Genomic DNA, 26,434 nt, shown 5'->3' with positions numbered 1-26,434 from the left:
AAGCGGAGCCAGGAGGGAGAAGGAAAGGAACTCCGTCTCAAACGCCCGCCCGGATCGCTTCCGTGTACTTACTCGCTTCCTGAACAGCGCGCGTCACCGTGCCCTTCGGTTTGACGCGCCCGCCCTGCCTCTCTTCCTCCTCCGCGTTCAGGCTAGCGGGGAGGGCCTGAGGAGGCGGCCATCTTGGGCTCGCTCGCTCGCCGGGCTGTGCGTGTGTGAGCGAGTAGGGGGGGGGGAGGGAGGCAGGCCGGGGCAGGGAGTGACTGGCTGGCTCCTTTGCGGAAGTGGGTGGCTTCTCTCCCCGGTCGTGGAAGGAGCAGAGCGAGTCTCGGGGGGTCCTCCGCACCTTTCCCCAGCGCCGTCTCGACCCCAGGAGGATGGCAGGGCGGCTCCCGGCCTGCGTGGTGGACTGTGGCACAGGGTGAGCGTAGGGGAGAGCGAGAGGGGGATGAATGGAGGGAGGAAGCAGCAGCAAGCGCTGGGGCTGCTGCTGCTGACAGTTTGCTGCCAGGCGGTGGAGGCAATGGAGAGGGCGGGGAAGGGAAGCTGAGCGGCCGGGCTTGAATTCTGCTTCCTTCGGGGGCGTGAGGGTGGGTGCGTGCATTGCTTGGCTGACCCTCCTCAAAAACAGACCTCGCAAAGCCCTGGGCTGGCTTTGCCTTTCGGCACCCGAGTGCTTCCTTGCCTCTTCTCCACGCATCTCCTCCCACTCATTCTCCGCACTGATTGCTACATTAGCTTGCAACTTGCGAGATGAGGAGGAGGCGTGTGTAGGGGGGGGGGGAGTTGGGGAAGGGGGATGGCGAAATGCAGCCCCTCCGATGGTGCTCGACACGAAGAGTAAATCCTGTCGGTCGGTTTTGGCTTTTAGCCCCCCGCCTTCAGAAATGTGGTTTTGTGGGAGTGGAGCCAGCGGGGGTGGGTGGGTGTCACACCCTTACCGTTTCCTCACCTTCGTATTTTAAATATGTGGGATTGGTTCCTGCTCGTTTTTCTGGCGTCAGCTTCTGTGAAAAATCTGTTTCACTTGTCTTTCCATTATAAAGCAATCGAGGTTGTAATTGCCACAATTCTATTCATTGTTTAATATCGTGAAAACTCAGTGTATCTCTCTGCTTCCCTTTTTTGGCTTCACGTGGGAAACGGGGAAGCCTGTGAAAAGGACACTTGCACGATAAGATCACCATTCTCTTTCCTTGTGCCAGGGTTTTTATCACCCTTTTTTCCACTTCATTCATTTTCCTAAAAAGATGCCCTTTCGGAAAGTAGCATTTCCTGTTAGTTTTTTTGGAAGAAAAAGCCTGCACTTTCATATTTGCTTCGTTTAAGTACAGAGTCTAGGAGATCAGGGTGCATCCATTATATATCTTTAAAGGAATAAGCCTAGTTAATATATTTTAAAACTGAGTTTGATCATTTGGTGAAACAGTATATTTCAAAGTGGTGGTTTCACTGGGCAAGGCCATGATTTTTCCATCTGTGTCATTTATTCAGCATTACTTCTCTCTGTGTGGGAGCAAGAAAAAGAAAAAAATCTCCCCGCTGTAATGAGCAAGCGCAGAGGAACTTCCTTAGTTTTGTCAAAGGCTCTTCCTCCTTTCATGCTTTTATACCTTATAAGGCAGTTTTCAGTGTCAAACCTGAACCAAATCTTTTTTAGAAACAGGTTTTTGTATTTAGCAACTTTTGGTTGGTGATAAGAGAGAAGGTTAATGCCTAAATGTATGCCTAAATGTGCTTAATGCCTAAGTGTATGTCTGCAGATAAAGAGTATTGTGGAGGTTCTTCAGGGTGCTCAGCAAATATAAAGCTTTAGAGGTATAACTGGGAGCGAAGAGTTCCTGAAATGAGTACTTTGTATCCCTCATGTCAGCTCCCTAAGAGCTGAGCGCAAGGCAAGTTCTTTCTGTGATTGGCAGCATCCATCATACTTATCCAGATAACTTTTGTGATACTCTAGTATGAATATTCACAGTTTCTACCACAGAAATTTTTACATGGTATGCATGACAGTACAACTCCTATCTATTTAAAAAAACAAAAGGTGTTTTATATATATTCTTTTTGGGAGGGGAAGAATAGAGCTGTTTACATTGTTAGATGTGCTGTTACCTAATGCTCTGAGTGAATAATGAACTTGCCTTTTAATTTTAAAATTACAAACATGCTTTTATGAAGAAAAACAATGACCTCAGGGTCAATGAAACAAAGTATTCAAAATTAGGTGGCAATGTTGGGAGAGTTTATCTGGCTCTTATTAGTAAATTATATTTGAATTTATTTTCTTCTGTTACACATCTGGGTATGCCCCACCATGGTAAACTTAAAATATTTTATTAAAGCAAATACTTAAGTAATACATAGGTCAAGTGCCCTTCTTTGGAAACTTTCTTCCAGAAGCTTTGATCTTGCACCTAAGAGGCCTCTTTACTTGATTAGACATTTGCTTTCAGTTGTAAAGTTAAAATTGTACGTGCGAGGTACATGCGAGAGTATTTTATATAATTCACAATACCTTTCCGTTGAGTCCAGACTTCTAATTTGAGATTCCAGGATTGAAGCACAAGACTTAATTCCGGTTTCCTCAAAGGGGTCTTCCAGCCAATGCCTGCATACCTGCTTCTTTGACCATAGCATCTTTTAACCGGTGGCTGTGTTTTTACAATTTCAGAATGCTTATATTTTTAAGAAAGGGACTTTTTAATTCCCACCAGTGGAAGCAGTTTCCATATTGGTGCCAAGGAGCTTGGGGGCGGGGGGCGTATTTTGTCTGGAGAGCTAATTTTCTCTGGCTTCATACATGTGTAATTTTATGGAGGCCTAAGGTGTACCTGAGATATTGTGCCTGTTTGGCTCGTGTGATTTGTAGTGTGCTATCCATCTGCATTGTGGGCAGGGATTGATTGTAGTATGAACTACAATGCTGAAAGAGGGATAACTGAACTTTTAATGGGAAGAGCTGATCTGATCTAAAAACTATATTGCAGAAAACACATCTTATATAAATGCCCCGTAAGTGTGGTCCAGTTGCAAAGGTTTTGTGTACCGAGTACCGAGAACTCTCATTTCTATTAAAGATGACTCATGTTTGTATTGATTTACTCTTCATGCAGCAGTGCAGCTGCACTAGAGTTTGCTGCAGTCAATATCTAAAAGTGCATCTTCAAGTATACAGTGGACAGGAAGCTACAATGTGGTGTGGTTCTCTTGCATATACTTTTGAGTGTTAAGGGACACACCTATGTTCCTTACATATTTATCATTGCAAACACGACTGCAGTACTACATTACTAGGTCTGCAAGTTTCTTACAAATTTAAAGCCTTAACAGGTGGCATAGTAGTAATTAAAGGGAAAATTTTGTGTCCTTGATTGACTTGATTTTCTGGAAGATGAGATTATGTAAAAGATTCAAATCAAATATCCCATTGAACTGTGGTTTGGGTTTCCAAACAGACCATAGACTGGTACTGCTGGGCTGCTTTTGGTTTGTAACTGTTTATCATTCCTGTTCCTTATGGGGCACAAGGCCCTGGAACTGGGGCAGAGGCAAAAACACTGGTTTGTCAGTTCAGTTCTGATTTTAAGACATTGTTAGCATGAATTATGATTTGTAACATCACTTCAAACCATAGCATCTGATTTGCTACCTGATTACAAACCATGTTTTCTAAATGTAAACATGTTAAACTGGGCCTTGACAAATTTTCTTTGTCTCTAGGACCCAGCCCCCAAATTTAGAGCCTGTCTAATTTTTCAACTTTCAAGGATTTGTGTTTTAATTGCCAATTTTTAAAATTCTTTCTGCCACAAAATCTAACCCTAACCTCCTTGCAGGTTTGTTGTACTTTAATACAATTACTAGAAAATGTTGTAGTATACAAATATAGGAGTAACCCTGGTTCTTACCTTCTTTCGTCTTGGTGCTGACATCTAACACTAGACTAACTTCACCCCATTTTCACATAATTCCATTATTGCTTTAAAATCTCCATTTAATTGAATATTGGAGCTAGTATAGAAAGTAACTGGTTAAGAAATGAATTTATCCACTGCCACTGAACGGTGTAAGATTATATTTATATATAAATAAGCAATGACAACGTTAAGCACATATGTTTTTATGTCATACAGCAGAATAGTTTGATGCAAAATAACTAAGCGTTGGTTGGATCCAGACAGCTTTTTGCTGTGTCTCAGCCAATTCCCTTCCTTATTACAGCTTCTGTTCCACATGGTTTTTTGTCCATACCGGTCCCATGATCCCAAACAGAGGGACCCTTTCCTCCCCTTTTCAGGAGTGGAAAAAGTGGTTGGATCCAATCTGTTATACTTCCACTGAGAAATGCAACAATTAAATCATTGCTGAAAATGCTGGGTGCAACAATGAAATTTCTAGACACCATGGTGACCCTGGCACCAAAGATTTGTTGGGCCTTTTATTAAATAATAGTTAAGCTTCCTTAGCCATGATTTAATGTGATATTGGAATGAAGCCATTTTAGTTATGATTTTATGACATTTGACACCATTGCTGCTTGGTAAATTAAGAAAAATATGAATATTGATATTTAAGGCAAAATTTACACTAGATGGTTAGGAAGCTGTTGATATTCTTATGTTTTAAGGCTGGCTACTTGATTTAATTTGTTACTTCCCTTGAGAAGATATTGAGCAAGCGGGAGGATTTTATTTTATAACAGTCATCATCTGAAGATGTTGCAAAACAATTCTGAGATTTCTTGAGTAACATCTGGGAGGCAGGTCCCTGGCTAATGCAGAGTGGGACTTGGCAAATACTTTTAAAGGAGAAGTGTGCCGCTGATTCGGAACCAGCTCATAGCAACCCCATGAAGTTCCACCTCATGGGGTTTTCAACCCAACAGATGAGTAGAGGTGGTTTGCCATTGTCTTCTTCTGGATAGCAGCCCTAGTCTCCCATGGTGGTCTCCTGATGAGATTGGACTAATCTGGGCTGTTAGGGCAGCTGCAGTAAATACTTTGAGAGCATATAGTTTCATATACAGAGAAAAGCATATATTCTCAACATATAATGTGGAATAGTTATTCATGTCTGGGAAATGATAGTATTTTTATTCCACAGAACAGAATTTCCCTTTACTTAACTTTAAAACATAAGTATAAACTTCAGTTGTGCTTGATTGCCACTTAACCAAGATATTCTATTTTTATTCACGAATACTCAAGGACTGCATACTGCATGTAAAAATACCTATTAAAATGTCAGACAAGTTAAATTACTATTTCACTGTAGTCCTTTTCAGATATTAAAATCTTCCCAATGCTTGCCATGTTGTGTGAACCGGGGTAACGTGTATTTACCAAGCATGAATGTGATGCCCCAGAAGAACTCAGAAGTAATTTCATGAGTACCAAAGCTCCCGTTATTTATGGTTAGTAGGCTCCTAGTACAAGTGACTGTAATGTCTGAAAGGACTTGTATCTCCCCTGAAATGCATTAATAATACACTTTCACAGTGGGAAAATTAAGAAAATTGACTTTGTTTGCATTTTGCAGTGAGCCAGTAATTCTGAAAGCTACATTGTATAACTAGAACCATTTGAGTGAGTTTTAATTACATTTGTGGCACTGCTAAATTTTGTGCTAGTATACAGTGTTCTCTCTAGTAATAGCTGACCCTCTGCTGAACTCTTTGTTGCTACATATTTGTTATCATTGAGTAACTATTCTAGTTTATACCACCTTTTGTTGTTGTAGTACTCATGTTAATACAGTTTGGAACCACTTGGACGCTTCTGCGGTGCTGATGTTCAGTTAAACTGACTGTTAACTGTGTTCTGCATTGATGATAGGGATGTTCTGCGCATAGATTAGTCTCATACCTAGTCTGTATCTGATTCTCAATGTGGCCCTATCTGGATACTTCAGTCTGGAGCAATGAACAGACAAGACAGATCTTTCTACAACCAGATTTATGCAAACTGGCTCTTATGAGTACACCTTCAAAGACTAGAATAGCCCTGGAGAAGGCTCTGATACCTCCTCTGTTTTTTTTACTGGCAGAAACCAAGGCTTGCAATACTGTTGTGGTTGCCTACCAGTGGCTATTGAGGGTGTTTGATTCTTAAAGCTACAGGTGCAGTTTTTATGAGGGGGTTAATCCCCCATTTTATTTAGATTTTTATTTAACATTTAGATTTCAGATTTTTCTGCAGACCTTGAGCATTTTTCAGGTTTGTAAAAAGATCTTTCTTGTCTGTTCATGGCTCCATTCTCTGGATTTAAGTATCCACAGGTTTGGCTATGTTAAGAATTAGATATATTGATTGTACATTGCTTACAAGTAGGAGAGAGAGTAAATAGTGTGGGGAGGGGAATACAGGGGAAAGTAAGGTGCTCCCTGCAAGCCCTTGTAGGTTTCCCACTGCACACCATGCAGTTGGCCGTATTTTTACCAGGTTGAGGCTAGTGACAGGGAAGGGAATAAAGATATGTTTGTTTGGATGGTGGAAGAGAACAAAGGAAAAGGGAAGCGGCTATGGGAACTTTTAGGAAACAAAAAGAGGAAATGATGGGGGAAGGGAGAATAAGATGCTCCCCATAAGTCGTAGCAGGTCCCCCATTTGTATTTATTTATTTATATCTTTATATATTGTCTTTCTAGAGAATGTGCTCAAAGTGGCTTACATAGGGAGATGCATTTGGCTTGTGATTCTTTGAACCTTTACTTGTAGTGAATCTTCATACTGGTAGTTTCTTACACGTTCAGTCTTAATGGAATATGGACTAGAGATTGGGAACCAGAATAAATATCAAACTATTTCAACATGTGATAATTTGAATATATTAGATTTTATTCACTAATGAATTCAATTGATTTAAAACATTCTAATCTTATACAGGAAAAGTCACTGATGAGTGAAGCTACGGTAACCTTTAAAGACAGCTTGTTGCCCCATCAGAAACTGCCCATCAGTAAAGATTTTCTGTGGAGGCTCTGCTTAGTATTTCACCATTTTCACAGGAGATGTGGGTGATTGCTTGAAATGGGACCCTTTCTGTGTTGGTTTCTCAACTATTGGACTCCCAGCTAGCATCATTAAGCAAAATTCTCTTAATTCCTCTTTACCTATTTTCTCCTTGTAATTCAGCAATCCATTTATTTTCTACTTTTTAGGAATTTGGAATATCTGTTTCTAATCAATTTGTCAGGCCTGGCCTTCCCCTCCGCTGGCTTAATGCTCTGCTGTGCTGGGCTCTGTCACCTCTGTGGAGTAAAGTGGTCTTCCTCTGCCTCAGAGTTGGGGTAGGGGAGGGGATTGCACCATCTTGTTCCTCCTCCTACCTGACTGTACATTCCTCTCTGCTCACTAGGTCACGCCAACACTCCTCATGCCTGGGGGACCTGCCTTTATACCCCCTTGGTTCTTCCTCCCCCCTGTCCCTCCACTAGTCACCCTTCATGCCTGTGCTGGGGCTTTACTACCACCAATCATCCCTGGCTGCCTGTTGGACGTGTACACATCCTCTCTCAGAGATGGACTCTGCTGGGCTCTTGGCCTGCCACTCCACTTCAGCAGGCTTCTCCCTCTCCCTTGCACCCACCCCTGACCTTGGTGTCTCTCTACCCCTGCCGACACCCTCCTCCTCCTTCCCAGCTCCCATGTGGTGTCCTAGGCGTGCTTTTCCCACCCGTGCTGGTCCTGGGCCCACACTTCTGTGGTGTCAGGCTTCAGGGGGCGGTTCATGCCATGCAGGCCGGGCCTCCAGGTTGGCCTCCATCTCGGCAGGTAAGAGGCTGGCTGACCCACCGACCCCCAACTCCTCTGCCACAGCACAGAGTGACAGGAAGAAGGTTCTGCAGAATTTCATTCTGTAGATGCTCAGGGGCAGGCATTGTCTTCCAAACGTTCTTAGCCTCCTACTAGAGCACTGTTGCAGGGGGGAACACTTAAGCATCCGCCTTGTTTTTCTTGGTATCCAAGCTAATCTTAGGTGGAATTCAAATGACATATCCATAAATAATGTCCAGGTCTTTTGAGCAGTCTATCCTGCAGTGACAGATTCTCTCGGTTATATTTTGTCCTTTTCCAACAAAAACTGTTCATTTATGCTGAGCTATTTCATAGTAGCTTCATCCTGGGATGGTTCATTTCTCAAATACAGCTCTTAAGAGATTTTATATAGCAGCTCTAAGTAGTGTTGAACATTATGTCAAGCTGAGGAGAGGAATGTGCAAATCACTTGTTTATAACATTTATTAGCAGCCTCATATTGTAAGGCGGATTACAATATAAATAAAATAAACATAAAATGAATAAAAGCAGTTTAAGACTACAAATAAAACATAGAACCAAAGTGAATTAAAAGAGGTCCAAAATAAAAATCTCTTCAGCTGCCCTCTGAAGATTGGCATTGAGGGAATCAGGTGCACCTCCCTGGTGACGCTCGTCCATAATGTGGGACTGCCTTAGAAAAGGCTCTTTCTTGTGTACTCACCAAGTTATCTTTTCACATTGCTTGGTAGCTTTCAGTGTTGGAACATCAGCTTCTCTCCCTATGCAGAGATATCCATACAGTCTGGATTTTGTACAGGGGTACATAGGGGTACATAGATGTTATTTCCTTTCCCACTTCTGTTTCTCTATGTGAAACCACTCTCAGAGTAATTAGACTCTTTCTTTCTGGTTTACATCAGTCTGTAGTTTTAGTTTTTCAAAACATTTTCAGTTTTGATGGAAGCAGGAATAATAATTGCTTGCCATTGGAAGTGTTGTGAAGTTCTATAGACAGAAGTATTGTTACAGAATGTGTAGGTGGTTGCAAGTCTGATGAAGCTGGCAAATCATATGAATGTGAAAGGGAAAGGACAAAGTAATTCAGTAAGACTGAATACCCTTTACAGGAAAAAAAGAATTTTAGAACATCAGAGAGAGTGTCATGATAAACAGGGATGTAGTATTTATAACATAAAACAGCGGAGGTATATAATTCCTAACTATAAATACTGTTCAGTTAAGATAATATCTATTGGGTTTTTTTTGCTTACCAGTCCCAAACGCAATTAATACTAAACATGCAAAAGTTTAAATAAAAACCTCAAATACTACCAATGGCATATGGAGTAATGAGTTTAGTCTCATTTTAAGATTTATTTTATGAAGACATGTAAGTATAATCTCTGCTACCCAGAGGCCACAGTCAACTAGTCACAACTCCTAGTCTAAACCAAAACAGTATTCCATTGTACCACACTGGTTGTTTGGTACAAATACATAGCAAATATAACAATAAAAATGGAATTTCCAATTGAAATAGGAAATAGGAAAACATGGTTACTCTAAAATTGATAATATTAAGTAATACTTCCAAAGTCATGGGCTGCTTTTTGGTTCTCAGTTTTTTACATTCAAGGTAATGAGTGGTTATAACACCCAAAATATTATTTGTGCATTTAGTATTATATTTCCATGTGGTTATTATTGCTTGTTCTACTAATTTTAATCTGCAAGCTGAAACTGGATCCTAGGAAATAATCATCTGGTGACTCATGTTGTTCATTCAAGCAGATCTGAATTGAAGACTACCTGGGAATCCCATGTATACCTCTGTGAATTCCTTGGAGAAAACATGGGATACAAACAAAACAACTGCGTTCATATGTTTAGAATTGCTGGGAGAAGGACTGCCTATCTAAATATTAATGAAACTGGCAAATCATCTTCATGATCGTTTATGTAACTTCTAAGTATTCTAGAAACATGTTTTTAAATTGGTCTTTTATATGAACTTTATGCTTTATTCTAGATAACTAGATCATTAATTTATTGGCCTAGCAGTGGGTTTCTTTATTTCATTAAACTGAATTAATATTGGGAATATACATTACAAACAAAAATAGATAGTGTAGAAAGTATTGCTAATACAGTGACAATAGAAACAATAGTGGGTTTTTAAGTTCATTGTGATCAAAAACTTGTGATTCTTGGGACATGCTAATGTCAGCAGTCAGGTAAAGTTTCTGTAACTGAATGATTCATTGGACAGCAGTTCTTTGAGGCTTTAATCCTGGAATACCAGGGTCAACTTCCAGGGACAAATTTTGCTTGAGGCAAATTAAACGTCAATTTTTATAGGAAGCTGAGCAAAGTAGGCAGTACACTTGGTGATGCTTTCAGTTATAATGCGTGGTAGAGAAACTATAATAGGTGGTAGAAAAACTCCTAGATTTGTAACAAGCTGCTGCATCTACTGCTGCAAGACTGGCTCTCGTTGCTGCTGTCGTGAACAAATACAACACCAAGATTTTTTAACCTCTTGTTAAGTGAATGAAAATAGTTGATATGTCCCTTGTATTGTTTTGGAAAAGTTTATATAAAAATTTGTGGGTTGTTAAACATGTCAAGGGCAAAGTCCCATACATGCAGTGTGGTATGTTTTGTTTCCACATTTGTTGCTGGCACTATGAGGTCCCACATACCCAGACTGAGTCATCTTTAAGAATGTGATGAGAAAATGCCTACTGTTCACATTTCCATCCTTTATATTTCAGTTTTGCAGTGTCTGCTGCTGTTATGAGGCAGAATTTGTATCTCAAATTTTTAGTGGCAGTGGAAAAATATGACTATTGCAAACCTTTTCTAGTAATTGGAATGTGTGGTAGTGGACAGTGTCCAAGTCATAGTGACCACTGGTGGGGTTTTCATGGCAAGAGATGAACAAAGGTGGTTTGCTGTTGCCTGCTTCTGCAGTCCTGGTCTTTGTTGGAGGTCTTCCATCCAATTACTAACCAAGGCTAACCCTGCTTAGCTTCTGAGATCTGATGAGATCAGGGTCACCTGGGCAGTCCAGGTCAGGACAATTGGAATGTTGGGGTACATGTATAGTAATTGGAATGTAATGAGCTAGATGTATACATTTTAAAAACTTTTTTGTGTAGTTATAAACAGATTTGATACCACCATCAGTGAAGCCCTACTGTCTTCAGATATAGGTCAGATTATCATTTTATCAGGACAGAATGGTCTTTACCATCAAGGAGATTTAACTTCACAGTAGGTCTTCATTACAGAAACTACATTGGAGTTAAAACAACTGAAAATACAGCCTACTGTGCCTTTATGCTAGTAATGCTATTTTTATTTCTTTATCTTCTGTGCCATTTTTGTTTATTTTAATATGCCTTTTGTGGATTGCCTTGTGACAAAAGACTATCGGAAAATAGTAAGATATGAATGGATATACTATGCTGTTGTCAGTGGGGTAATAACCAACAGGACTTTCGTAGGAAGTCTTTTAATTGTAACAAAGTTTGTTATAGCAAAGCTTTAGGGACTTCTTTCCTTCCTTGACAGTTACAGTCTTCTCCTGGGCTTCTGTCCTTACCTCAGTTGTTCTGCCCTCAGTTTCCAAAATACTTCATCATTCTTATTGCTGACTTCACGTCTTTCTTTCTAGAACAGATTTTCTCCTTAACATCAATGCTCTCTTTCACCCTATGATCTTCAAACTTATCTCTTTCACCTTCTCCAGAAATGTCTCCTGCATTCCTAATTTCTCCCTTGCTCTCCCTAATGCTTAGAACTCTTTCTAGCGTACTTACACAGTGCCACTTCTTTCTCTCTCTCCGGATCCCTTCTCAAAACCCATGTCTTACTCTTTGGAGATAAAACAAGCTGAAACAAAGCCTAAGAACAAGTACATATTCCTGTTTCTACTTGTCTGTTCTTGTGTTTGTAGTTTTACACTGGGTATAAACTCATATCCTTTTTGCTTATTTGGTTTTTGTTTCTTATTAGAATACTATGCACCCTAATCAGTCTCTGATAATGTGTTAACTTTTATAGTTAGTTAAGGACTCATCAGTATGACGGACTGAGAATGGGAACAAACAGTTGCAGTTGTATAGTTCTGTCCTCTTTCCATCAGTTGCTTTCCTTCTCATTGCCTTCATACTCTTTGGTAACACTTTTTAAGACTTTACATGTTTATTGTAGGCATGAGTTACTCTTTAGAGTGAGTTGGTTATCCAGTCTTGCCTGCATGGCCCTTTGTTGGTCATAGGAATTGATCAACATTAGCTTGTGAGGTTCTGAGTAGAAATGTAAAATATCTGGAAATTTTGAAACCATGGGGAAAATGGAATTTTTGGGGAAACCAAAATATATGCTATACTTTGATTATTTTCCTGCTTTAACAACATAAAATATATCAATAATTACTAAATACATAAAATTGTATGATGGTACCTGTATGATATTTGAAAGTCTGTCTTCATTTTCTACAAGCAAGATTGGAATTTCATCCAATACTCAAGAGAGTGAACTACAATCCTGTGCTACCTTAACACATTTTTGCCATCTTGAGTGTAGTAAAAAGTATTAAACATACAAAACTTGAAACTAAGAAAGGTATGTTATTGGACAGACATGGTCTTGTACAGTCATAATAGTATATCAAATTAAACTCTATAACATTGAATTACTCTACAGTGTATTATCATATACATAGCATATTATAGATAAAATTAATCAAATTCAAACAAATACGTACTTGAAAGTATAATTTATACTGAAGACATGTACATAGGAATTGTCATTATCTAATGTTATAGATTCTCTTGCATTAAAATCTTTATTACATATTCAGAGTAAATAAAACCTTCCTCAGAAAGCATTTCACTCATTCCAAATGAGAATATTTTATGTGAATGTTTTTCAGTATGCCCCTAAATTTTCAGTTTTCCACTGGATAAATTAAAAAATCCTTGAGGAAAGAATGCAAAACAAACCACCACGTCTGGCCTTCACACCGAGTTCTAACAGCTGGGCTTGCATCTCCAAGAGACAAGGGCCAAGTAGAGGCGAGAATAACATATTGGACCAACATGGCACTCATCATATAGACAAGTCCCTTAGCAAGTTACAAGGTATTATTGTTTAAAAAAGTAGAACTAACGTAGTATCTGCTGTATTAATAATTACTGGACTCACTGAGCTGGCCTGTGAGCTGTTAGCTTAGAGCTTCCTCTATACCAGTTCCTTTTTATAGACCAACAAAGGATTTTTTTGTCTGCAGTTTTGAAGTATCAGTTTCTTCTTCCAGTTTCAACACTACCGACAAATGGCAGTTCAAACAATTCCAGTTCCTTTTTAAAAAAACCACACAAGTTTAAGTACTTGCTCAACCTTAAATAAAAGCAAAAACCCAGATGCAAAAACGGAAAGCGTGTGTTGACCAGATACGTGTTCCGTTATCACAAATTTCTGGAAATTAAGGATGTTCCATTCCTTTAAGATTCTATGGTTGTTGCTGAATGTTGTGCAAGTTACATAACCGATAGAAATAAATGATTTTTGTAGGCAAGGTGTAGTTTATATGTATTATTTTCTTTAATCTTGTGTTCTTCTGAGAACTTCAACAGCTTACCCTGTAAGCTAGAGTTTAGCAACACAAGATTATAATTGACTGATCAATCAAAGATTGTGGTTTGACTATAGTCATATATTGGAAGATAGTTTTGTAAGCATAGAATAGACAAAAGGAATTCTTTACTCAGTTATCCATATGCTAAATATTAATCATATATCTAAATAATCATATATCTAATTTCCAACAATGACTCTAGAAAATAAAGTGCATATTCAGATAGGAGGGGTTTTCTGCAAACTTGAAACACCCTCAGGCTTGCCAAATCTGAAAATAGAAAAAAAGTGAGGGAGATTTTTAAAAGTTTTAAAACCCTAATCTAGCAGAGGACAGGAGATCAAGATCTTGCGAAATTCCATCATTAGATCTTGGCTGCCATTTTGAGGTTTGTTAAGGAACCTCTTAAACATGCAAAAGCACAGCACAGATGTGTCATAGTCAGGCAGACAATCTGGAGGAGGAACTGTCACTGCTGACAAGCAAGGCAGTGACTGTAAAGAGGTAGGAGGTGGTAAGAAGGATGTCAGAGGCGCCACTGCTGGAGTGACATCAGTGGTGCTGTGAGCAGGCAGGCAAGGCAAGAATGGGAGGGGCAGTGGGGAAGAGTCGGAGGGCTGGCAGGTGAGGGGAGGAAAGACGGTGGGGGCAAAGCGGAAAGAAGCTGTAGAGAAAGCTGGGGTGAGTGGAGTGCAATGTTCTCTCCCCTCTTGAGTCCCTGCTTGTATATAAAATATTCTGATGCTGAGGAAAAATAATGCTTATTATTTCTTCTGCTGGTAGTAAGAGGGAGCATAAGGCTTAACTGTGAAAAATGGGTCTTAGTGTCTATCAGGAGGCTGTGGCCTGTACAAATGGTGTGTATGGTGGGGAACTAATGGTGCTAGCCAGCAGGGGGTAATTGTGTCTGAATCCAGCACAAGCAAAAGGTTAATGCTAAGAATTCATGCCACATTGTGCAAAGGGATAGCATAACACAAATAGAAATCAAGAGGCTAAAGGCTGCCCATGCTGGGAGAGCAGGCTCAGAAAGAGGAAAGGTTGAAGTAATGGATCAAGGGAGGCAAAAAAGGGGGACCAAGAATAAATGTCTCAGTGAAGAAGAAGCAGGAAGGGTTTAGAAATAATTCAGTCGGCTAGAACCAATGCTAAGTGAAGGGCAGAGCCCTATGCATGGTAGTCTTAGACACCAAGTATCTCCTGTAGCTTTTCTTCAGGACTAAGACTGTTATGTATTGGAAGAGGCCTGGCTGCAAACCCTAAGGTACCTAGCTAAGGTGATTTTATAGACAGTATATATGAGTGCTGTTTATTCATGCATAAAAAGTCCAGCTGTAGCATGCTTTCTGTTATGAATGAGAGACAAGTTTCCTTCCAGACCATGTTTATAGGTTTTGGGTTCTTGGGCATTGAGTCAAATGCTTAAAACTTTTAAAACATCAAATTTTAGTTAAGAATTTAGAAGTGATACAGATATACAGAAACAGAAGAGACAGCTTGGTGTGAAAAATCAGTGAAGGGCTGGACACAGCAAATGTCCCAGGAGTAATGCTCAGGTGATTTTTCTTGTTGCCTAAATCTGCAAGTATAATACTTCTGTTTAGTGGCGGAACCTCAGAATGATTTAGGTTCTGCTTCCAGGAACCAGCCAAGCTAAAACTTAATTGTATGTGGGGATACAAGGGACTGCCTTACAGTGGCTCGTCTCCTTTCTCCATGGTCAGGGATAGAGAAGTTAGGAGGTAGGAGCATGCCACCTGTTGATGTGCGATGTTCTGCAAGTGGCGATACTCTGTGCTCTGTTCTTTAATCTTTATATGCATCCCCTCGCCCAGCTGGTACGAAGCTTCGGATTGGGTTGTCACCAGTATGTGGATGACGCCCAGTTGTATCTGTTGATGGACAGCAGGCCTGACTCTGCCTTAGAGGTACTAGTTAGACCTTTGGAGGCCATGCCTGGATGGGTGAAGCAGAGTCGACTGAAGATGAATCCCATGAAGACGGAGGTCCTGTACTTAGGTTGTGGGCCATTAAGTTTGGGGATCCAGCTCCTGGCCTTTGATAGGGCACCCCTTGTGTCTGTTCCAGCAGTCAGGAACCTAGGGGTGACAATGGATACCTCCTTATCCTTATCAATGGTGGCCCAGGTCACTGCAGTTGCCCATTCTGCTTTCTTCCATCTTTGGCAGGCCAGGCAGCTTGCCCCATACTTCTTGACCCATGACCTAATGACAATGATCCATGCAATGGTCACCTCCAGGCTGGATTATTGTTACTTACTTTATGCAGGGCTTCCCTTGAGTCTGGTCTGGAAATTACAACAGGTCCAGAATGCTGCTGCATTGTCCTAACTGGTACCCTGTATAGGGTACATATTAGAGCCAAGCTACAAGTGACTTTTTTCACGTGGACAACACTTGATCGTTTTCGCAAGTTTTCCTGGGAACTGAAGTCCAAGTATCCTTCCCCTCTCTGTTAGAATTGCTGTCTGAAGAGCCAGAGAAAGCCGGCTGCTGCAGCAGCTTTTGCAAATCGTTCCTCCAGTCACAAGCCTGCTTTCAACGATTGTTTGCGGGTGGGCAGCTGCTACTTTCTCCCTGGGCATCCTGCTCCCGGGGAGCTGCTCTGGAGAAAGCTGCTGTGTCGGTGAAGCTCCAGCCACAGCAACAGCGGAAGAATCTGCTGCTGCTGTAACATGCCCTCATTCCAGTTTTTCTCCAGGAGCTCAGGAGCAAGGGAAGGGCTTGTTAGAGCAGGAGCAAATTCTTCCGCTGTCGCTGCGGCTGGAGCTTCACTGACATGGTGATGTTCTGACAGGCATATGGTTGAGGCCAGTCTTGTATCCATCTGTTGAGCCTCCCTACCGGTGTCCTGTCAGACTGTATAGCCATCTTGCTCCTCCTCCATGAGTCATAATGTGACCAGAATGGCTGTTTCCTCCCCCCCCCTCCCCCGTGCACCATGGGCAGGGGTGGATGGTATGGACCGCTGTCTTGGGAACTGTATTTTACTGTATTTTATTATCATCAAAACGATGTGGTTTTATTGTGATTTTAAATGTATTTATACCCTATTGTAACCTGCCCTGAGCCCACTTGTGTGGAGGGCAGGCTAGCAATCAAATAAATAAATAAAATAAATATAGCCAGTCACTGTTTGCTACCATAAAGTTGTTAAAGGCACTTTGAAGGCTTTTGAAGTAAAATGTGACTTCTTGAACTTTTGAAGCAGGTACTGTGTGTGCAGCAGCCCCCCCCCCCCATTTTGCACAGTATATTTTTGGTCTCTGATCACAAAGTTTCAGGAAAAGGTAATTGTATTAGGTAGCAGGGTAGATATGTCAAGGTTTTTGTGTGCGTATTCATTGAGATGTCTTACAGTCAAGGTGCCAACTCATGGTTATGTAAGTCTTCTATGTGGTGGTTGTTCCATATAGCATCATCGAGATTTCGGATGTCTCACTGAGTCTTCGTGCTATCCTGTGTTTTTACTTTGGCTGGGGGGTGGTTACTGTTAAAGTAGATGAACATCTTGGCAGTCTTGTACATCTTTTGTTCTCTATTAAAAGAAAATCCCAAATTATAGTAGACACCATGGATAAAATGTTTGAGGAACCAATAAGGGTTTGTTGATTTAAGTACTACAGACAATATAATCTGTATGGAGCAGTTAACCATCACCTTTCATGGATTTGCGACTTGCAATTTCACTTACAGTCTACAGACTGGGGTTGGACTGGATGACTCTGGAGGGCCCTTCCAACCCTATGATTCTGTGACCAATCACATGATGTTGCTTCCAGCGTATTTTTACTCACACCACACCATTGTTATTATATAATTACATTTTGTGGGGAATTTGATTGTTTTGCTACTGAGAACCAGCACACCTCTGTCTCCTGGTATTTGTGGAGTTTTCATTCATCGTGATCCTAGGAATAGATCCCCGTAAATGTTGAGAGTCTGCTGTACTACTTACTTCCATTTTTTATCACCCCTGATACTTTCTTTTCATAGTTAACTAAAGTTCAGTTTCTCTGATAATACTTTCTGAATATCTAAGTTAAAAAAATGTTTTATCTGTACTCTTAAATTTGTCGTGTTGTTCCGTTAAAATTCCTTGTATAAATGCCTTTAGGATAAATGTTAACTTTTAAAAGGTTTTTAAGTGCTACCCAAGCCTCAGTATTGGGTGGTTGAGAAACACATCAGTATTAATTATGTGAAACATTATTATTCTAGCAGTAGTTAAATAACAAATATGTAATAACAAATATGTAATCTCTGCTCACGATATTTCTTGATTTGATGGTGCTTCTGCTAGCATATGTTGGGGAAGCTCGTGTTATAATTTTGTTCTATCTTTACCATTTTAATCAGTTTAATATTAGAAAATAACTGCTATCTAATTATCTGTTTAATGGGTTAGTTCCCTACTGAACAAGAAATTTAGTAGGTTTATTTTTAAAAATATATTTTCCCAATGGTCACAACCTGGTTAACTTTTTGAACTTTAGAACCCTGGCATAAGGGTCAGTAGGAATTATTAGCCACTTCAGTATTTTCAATGATATTCCTGTCAGGATTCTCTACACTGGGGGAAAATACTGATTTCTGTAGTATAATCCACCCCTTCACATAACTTACTTGTGTTTTTTTATTTATGAATGTGTTTGATTTCTTTTTGGAAAGTATTTAGGGTTTAATTCTGCATTTCATGCTTTGATGCTCTGTATATTATGAAATCACCTGAATATTGGAATGGTGAGGAATATAGAATTAGCAAATAGTAAGATCACTTTATATAATGAAAATTGCTACTACAAACTGAATTTGGGGCGTGCCTCTTGTTTGATTCACAGATGATTCATATCTTGTGCATGACTTGTACTACTTTTATATTGCAAAACTGAGCTTGCTAAGAAATTTCTGAGTAAAAACCTTTGGTAGGGTAGGTCTGTTTAGTTTATTAGATGTGTCCTGCTCTTGTGTTGCATATTTTTTTGTTGTCCAAGTGTAACTTTCCACATTTAAATTTCTTTTTTCTTCAATTTCTAGTACTTTTTTGGTTTACTGAGAATTGCTGGTATTCTATTTGTGACATGAATGTGAAGCTGTTCCACTTAAAGTTTAATTCTCATTCAGAATCTAAAATGCTAGTTGTAGAGCTGATAAAACCAATATTGAGTGGCTAGAGCATCTGCCAATAATCTTATTTATTTTCATGACTCAGTCTCTGGCACTTTTGTTAAAGTAGCTATGAATATTTTTAGAACTGCTGAATTGTACAACTTGATCCTAGACTTTTTACTGGAAGTACATCTTAGCATTTTCTACCAGTTTTCATGATTTTTGGGTGTGCAGTGGATCATTTCCTGCATAAACTACGAAGCAGTCTGTTAATCCTAAATAGTCTTCTATTTATTTTCAGTGTGCTAGATTATTGTCTGATCTTTACTACTTTATTAAATGTGCAACTGTCACACAAGCAGCCTGGATACTTTGCATGTTTTCTCAGAAATACATCCCAAGGAGTCCAGTGTCATCTGTACTCAGCTATGTACTGTGGCCTATATTTTTTTGGTTCTCAATATGGATTCAAAACTTGTTCCTCATACTACACATAGTTAATGTTGTTATGCATGACTTTGGAAACAGAATAAAACTTGATTATTCCATTGAGGGCTGTTTATTATATTCAGGTGTTCCATCCTGTTGCAGCAACATGAAATTTCCATACATCAGGAACATAAAGTGCATTTGGAATGATGTATAAACAAGTGCAGCAAATAGTTCCCATCAGTGTAACCTGTTACCCTGCCCTTCCTCTGAGGAACTTAAATTGCATACAAGGTTCTCCCCTCCTGCACTTTATCCTCACAACAACCCTGTTAAGTTGGTTAGACTGAAAGAGAGTGACTGGCATGAGATCTTCATGGCAGAATGGACTTTTCCAGTCTTATTCCAGCATTCTATCTTAACCATTACATCATACTGGTTATATTGAGATGCCTTTAATGCTCCTTCTTCTCAGAGAGACCAATCATGGGAATTGGAAAAGTAATGATAATCTTGTCTGTGCTGTCTCATAAAACAGCTATATAAACTTAGTATGTTGCATTTTGCTAACTTGAGCTTGGAATGGCTTGAAAGTGCAGTGATTATCTAAGAATGTCTTAAGGAAGGGATTCCCAAACTTGTTGAGCCTATGGGCACTTCTGGCATTTTGAGAATGAGAAGTGGATGTCATGACAAAATGGCTTCTATGGGACAATCACAAAATGACTGCATGGGATGCAGGCGGGCAGTTGACAGGATGTTGGGAGGTTGTAAGCCATCTAATGAGGAAGGCAACTGTTCTGAATGGGTGCTCCATACATACACAAAGGTGATATCTCCTGGGTTCTTCTGAAACACAGCCTCAGTGAGGTGGAAAGCTAGGATGGTCTCTTGCTTTGGGGAAGAGAGTCTTTGTCAAAGAAATAAATGGATGCAGTAAAGATATTGGCGCATATCATTTTGGGGATTATTGCTTTAAGTTTCTAGATTGCTATAGCACTGTCATGAAAATGGGAACAATGAGCTGTTGTCATTATCTTTGCATTTATTAGAATAGTGCCTGTGGACCATTTCCGTATCATGTAGTCTGCTGTCCTTTTTGCTCCTGAGAGAGACCTAGTTAGGCCTGCAGAACCCTTTGCTGCCAGCAGACATTTCTCCATTCTGGTTGCTGCTAGTTGTCCCAGAGACGGCTCCGCTGTTCTGTTATTCCTTGCTGCTCCTATTTCCCATATTTCTTAAGTGTTTATCTTTTTATCTGTTGGAAGGCCTTGTGTCTCCGAAATGGCCACTCTTTCACCTAAAACCAATAAAATCCATTTAATTTCCCTTTTGGCTTTCAGGCAATTTGTCTTTTAGCATCAGTAGAAAACATCCTTGGCATCCTTCACCTCTCTGCTCTTGTACAGCCGGAGCATGTATTCAAACACTCTTCTTTACTACAGCCTCCTGCCTCGTTATCGTCATACGCAAGCCCATCTTTTCTTTCTATCTAATATTTCGTATGCACTGCAGACAAATCCTCCCATTTGTCATCCTTCTGGTAAGCTGCAGCTACTGCCTTTCTTCCCCTAAAATATTTCTGAACCCCAGGCCCCTCCAGTTGAGATTCATTCTTTTGCAGCAGTACCAGTCTTAAAACTCCTGTAACATGCAGCACCTTCCCTCCACTGTTTATCCTCCAGTCCTTCCTTTCCTCCTTGCACCTTTAATATTTCTGCTTTAAAATTTGTATCACTCCCTTCCCTCAGCCTTATTGCCTAGCAACAGCTGTTGCTCTAGCTGCTCCAGAATATAAGCATCTCTTGTCTGATGGCACAGTGCAAGAAAGTGGGTAGAACAGAGCTGATCTTATCCTGTAAGGGATCCATTAGTGGATGTTGGTATATAATGCCTATTTGATATTGCTGCTAAGCTATATAATGTTTTTACTTTGGTGTTGTGCTCTGTGAGAAACCATTAAAATCATGGTTTGCCTTGACAAATGTTGCCTCAGCTCTGCCTGGACATCTCTGGAACCAGTGGTGCCAGGCAACAACTAGTGATACATGAAGCATCTTCAAACAATATTTTCAGATTCTGGTTTGGAAATAATTAACCATAGTTAATAAAATGGCCTCTTTTCAGATGAATATACTGGTAACCCTAGTTTGTTTAAATCATAGCTTGATGATTCTCTGACTCAACATGAATGTATTGCCAATTGGGAGAGGGAGGGTATGAAGGGATGAGCTGGTGCTAGGCTATCGTGTCCCTTTCTTACATGCTTAGGGTAATGCTGATGACCGTTTTTGCCTCAAGAAGGAATTTTCCTCTAGGCCAGAGTTACTGAGTGTCCTGGAGGTTTTTTGCCTTCTTCTGAGCTTAAAGCAGGGTTCACTGATAGAAGTAAGGAGGGAGATAGCTTTGAATTTCCTGCATTGTCCTGGGGGTTGGGCTAGATGACCCTTGGGTCCCTTCTAACTATGTTTCTGTGTCTGAACTGAGCCATAGTTTTCTTTTTAGTCTGTAAAGTTCTGCATAGTTGACTGAGAATTTTGCAGAAGCTTCTGATTGGTGTTCATGTTCACATAAGAGATGCCTGTCTCTAACTTATTACATAGGAAATAAGTGATTACTTTTGTTTATAAGCAGGTTAAAACTTTTTTAACGTGAACATGGGTCTGCATTTTGGTGCCTCACAAGAACTAAAGATAGCATCCCCTGAGTTTGTTAATCTGTCACAAAAAGGTACAAGTTCTTAAATCTGTATATAGATGTGTACATATATTGAGGATACATATTTCCAAGAGTTTATCGTTGCTGATATGTTGTACCTGTTTGGACAAGACTTGAATGCAGCTTTCTGTTCACAGCTTCATGTCTGAACCTCCTGAGAAATAAGAAAAAGAGAATAAAATGACTTTTGTTAGTCTAAGAATAAACATACTCAACAATTCCAGGGAACCTAAGCAAGTGAGATAGTTAGTTTAAATTCCAGCTTCAGCTTTCTGCAAATCTGGGAAATACTTGCCCAAGAGATACATTGTTTATGTATTGCTGATATTTATCCAGGTTGTTTAAGGACAGAGATAGTATTAGATAATGTAAAAGTAGGAGTAAAGAATAAAAGCAAAGTGACAGGTGGACTTTAGTACTCTGTACTTTTGTTAAAGGGAGTAAGTAGAATTTGAGGACTAATGTGGAAAGCTCTTGGGGCAGACTACATATTATGCTGCACTTGCATATAACAAAGCCTGAACAGTCCTGTTGACCTTGCAACCTGCCCCCCTTCCCCAGCTGCTTTTATCCTCATCAGTATTGTGGACCCATGTGTGCCTTGTCAATATGGATGTGGTACTTCATGGAGAATGCAAGCAGCTGGGAATGACATTTCAGGGGAAAACTGGTTGGCAAGATATTTTAAACTTTTTTTCTGGTGCTTAAACATGAACAGTGTTACTATCTTTGGGTCCTGGAATGCCTGGAAGAAAGGCAGGTATATACATATTTTAAATAAATGGTTTTACAGATTTTGGTATTGGAGGGAAGTGTGAAACTTTTGCAAAACATATCAAACATTTAATGGCATAATACCCACTTTATAAAATCTATAATTAATTGTCTCTTTTCATGCTATAAGATATTTGTTTTGAATTTTTAAGCTATGGTTGTAATTTTAAAAACTATTTATTTTACGGCCTGTCTTTCTTACTGAAACTGAAGGCAGATTACAGAATAAAAACAATGCACTCATACAACATACCAGTTTGGTGCTGTGGTTAAGAGTGGTGGGACTCTAATCTGGAGAACGGGGTTTGTTCCCCACTCCTCCGCTTGAAGCTGGCTGGGTGACCTTGGGTCAGTCACGGCTCTTCCAGAGCTCTCTCAGCCCCACCCACCTCACAGGGTGATTGTTGTGGGGATAATAACGTACTTTGTAAACTGCTCTGAGTGGGCGTTAAGTTGTCCTGAAGGGCAGTATATAAATCGAATGTTATAAAACACCAATGAACAGTGCAATGGGATGAGGGTTACAGAAATATGAGATAAATGAACAACAAACTACCTAAATGGTCTCCAACATGGTTCCTGTGGGCAACATGGTGCCTGCCAAGACCTCTATTGATGCCTGACAAGTATTTTTAGAAAGTAATGGAGCTCTTGTGCAGCAGGGCATCTAATTAGCTATGCAGATTAAAATAACATTTTTCCAGAGGCAGCTGTTAACATCTTGCTCTTGGACTTCCTCTGTGTGTGTAGCTCGGCCTCTCATGATGACCATTTTGTGGTTGGCACCACCTGCTACAGAAACCATTTTATGGTTGTGCCCATTACCCTTTGTCAGAATTCCAAATTTGTTTGCGGGCTCAAAAAGATTAAGGGCCCCTGCTATAAACAGTGTAACAAGTGGCATTACAAAAGTATAAGACAATGTAGTAAAAGCAGGATAACGCCTAGAAATGTTCTGGAATTCCAGTAGATGGTGTTGACTCAATTTTCAGGGGATTTTAATATATGCCTTCTAATAATTAGCTCCCCTCGTTGACTGTGTTGAATGAAGAAAGCCAGTTTAAATAGGCGTGGTTCTCAAACTATGTGTATGCCTAATAGACTTGGAAGTGTGTGCTTTGTCAATAGAAATCATTCTTGACTATTTGTCATTGTGAGTCATGGAGACATCTGTACTGCAAAATAGCAATATAGTACACAGTTCATAATAGTACTGCTAATACATTGGCTTCCAGATCCATTGCAAACATAGTACAGCTTTGTGATATTTCAGTAATACCAATGACCAATATGCTAGTAATAGAATGGTCTCATTACTTATTCCTGAAGTGACTCATTAACATCATTGAGTTATTCTTAAAGTATGTTATTTGTGGCATTAAAAATGTGGTCATTGGCCAGAGCAAAATATGCTGAAGTCAGTTAGAAATATGATTCTATGCAGAGTTAAGCATAAGCCAACTGTGATTTCTATAGGTTTGGGTACTGCTACTGTGAATAAGATTTTATAGCATCCTTTTACCATTCTCTTATAGTACAGAGAGAGAAAGTGTAGTGTTTATGGCTTTAGTGTGTCATGAAAGTCTTTGTAATGCTAAAATCAAAGTTACGAAATTACTTATACAGCAATAAAATGGCCCACTTATTAGTTGACAATAAAAATACTGCAGTAGGTGCTGTACTGAAGCTTAAATAGTTCCTGCTTATTGTCTTTTAGACAAGGAAGGATCCTAGAAGACAAGGAACCTAAGATGGGAAAGGAGAAAGAAGATGCAGATAGTTAGGCACAAAGTATATTTAATTGATAGCCAGATGGTGAGAGTAAATTGGATTTGTGGAAACATGAGGGGAGTCGTTTAAAAATCTGCCTTTAAAAAGAGGACATAGCAAATGTAAGAGAACAGAGCATTCCATGAAGATGCAATTACAAAAGAGTGAAGGTGAGAAATTTAGTGACAAAACTGACATATGATGTACAGAAAAGAAATGTGAAGAATCAAATTCAAAGAGAAAATGGAGCTGAATAAAAATATTATATTCACAAAAAGACATTAAATGTGCACGCAGCTAAAAAAATGGATTCTGAGTATTGACTTGCTATGTTATATTGGCCACTTTTGCTTGAACATGTGGAGTGGCCATAATGTAATAGTTTATGTACCTATATTGACAAATATGGTAAAGCTGAATTAGACTTAATTTAGGTCGGTTTGTGAATTATAGTCAGTCTGTCAGAGTAAGGGTTCCAGGATAAGGAAGCATGCACCATGTAAATCTCAGTGGAATCTGTATATTAAAATTAAAGTACAAATTAAAATCAGATGTGCTTTAAGAGTCTCTCAGCAATGTTACTGCTAAAGAAAAAAAAGTAGTCTAAAGGTAGACTACAACCTTGAAATCCTTGTTTTTTAAAAAAATTATTAACTGGTACTGTTGTACTTCAGAGAAGAGTACATTTAATTCCTTAACATGTTAGGAACAGAAAAACCCATCATAAGAGAAAGGAAAAAAGTAGAATGGGGTGCATTTTTAAATTTCTTCTAGCTGAACAGGCAAGCTGGTGTTAAATGAAAAATCATTTGGAAATCTGTTGCCTCTTAACCTTTTCCATATGTTGGTACTAGGTGGAAGCTCTTCAGCTTGGTGATCAACTACAGCAGAATCCTACAAAACATCCATGGATTTTTCTTCTACCAGCGTTGTTAGCCTAAAACAATATTATTACACTATGTGGAGCCTTTCTTCAGAATTCTTTTGAGTCATGTGCTAAGTAATGTATATTTAGGATAATTTGTAACAACTTTTTAAAGGTTATTTTTCTGATAATGCAAATTCTGAAATTGGGCTGTTACTTAAGCGTGAAGATTAATGAGTGAAGTTGATCTGTCTCAATATCTGTATGAAAGAATATTTCTCTGCGGTATCTTTTATAACTGTTCTACCCTGTCATTGTTGTGTAACCTGTTCATATTGTTCTTTTACAGGTATACCAAATTGGGATATGCTGGTAATACAGAACCACAGTTCATCATTCCTTCATGTAAGTTTTTTATTTTTGTGCTGAGTAAGCCGAAGTTGTATTTAAGAATATCGTTTGGCCTTCTACAATATTACATATAATATGTAATATGATACATTTATTATGGGAGCTTTTAAGCCTCATGGAAAAACATTTGAAAAAAATGTATATTCAGAAGTCTGAGTAATGCTTATTAGGTTTACATTGATATCATACTATATGGAGGGACAGTTTGGATATTGAAAAACACATTTTAATAACATGGATTCTGTGTTCAAAGTTATGATACAGGGAGTTACTTGCAAAGGACATTTATGTACAGGCGTTCAGTAACATTAGTGTTTGATTTACACTTTAAAATAATATTTCTCTAGTCCTAAAAATGGATTTCTGTTAGTATTCAGGTATGTTCAAGTCTTTTATTGGGTTATCAATCATTTAGTGTGTTTAAGATGAATAGCAGGAGATGGGTTATTTTATTTCAGTTTTTTAAAGTAGTTTTTTGTCTTATTTGCTAATTTGGTTTTCCTAATGCCTGATAAAGGCTTTTCTCTGGTTTTCAAATTATTCTTGAACAAGCTCCTGAAGACTTCATTAGTTTTAACTTTCAATTATTTATTTTATTTTTCAATAATAATAGTAACATTTGATTTATATACCACCCTTCAGGGCAACTTATCACCCACTCAGAGTGGTTTACAAAGTGTGTTATTTTATCCTCATGACAATCACCCTGTGAGGTGGGTGGGGCTGAGAGCGCTCTGGGAGAGCTGTGGCTGACCCAAGGTCATCCAGCTGGCTTCAAGCTGAGGAGTGGGGAGTCAAACCCGGTTCTGCAGGTTAGAGTCCTACTACTCTTAACCACTACCCCAAACTGGCTCTTTAACACCTGCTTCATGTTAGTGAAATTGTCATAATTAGACTGGAGAACTCAATAAAGTTGCTTTGGGGAATTGTT

At 39.4% G+C, this 26,434-nt stretch overlaps 1 protein-coding gene across 1 annotated transcript in view; it reads left to right on the top strand.

The window, feature by feature from the left end:
* Positions 1-241: 241 nt before the first annotated feature.
* Positions 242-26,434, top strand: part of ACTR3 (actin related protein 3) — a 56,331-nt gene continuing 30,138 nt past the window's right edge. The window contains exons 1-2 of the mRNA XM_054971007.1: positions 242-421; positions 25,442-25,497. Of these exons, the coding sequence (XP_054826982.1) occupies positions 378-421; positions 25,442-25,497 (100 nt within the window). The 5' untranslated portion in view covers positions 242-377. The remainder of the gene's footprint in view (positions 422-25,441; positions 25,498-26,434) is intronic.

Source organism: Eublepharis macularius, chromosome 2 (genome assembly GCF_028583425.1).
Source record: "Eublepharis macularius isolate TG4126 chromosome 2, MPM_Emac_v1.0, whole genome shotgun sequence".
Lineage (NCBI taxonomy): Eukaryota > Metazoa > Chordata > Lepidosauria > Squamata > Eublepharidae > Eublepharis > Eublepharis macularius.
This window is presented reverse-complemented; position numbering and strand designations above follow the sequence as displayed.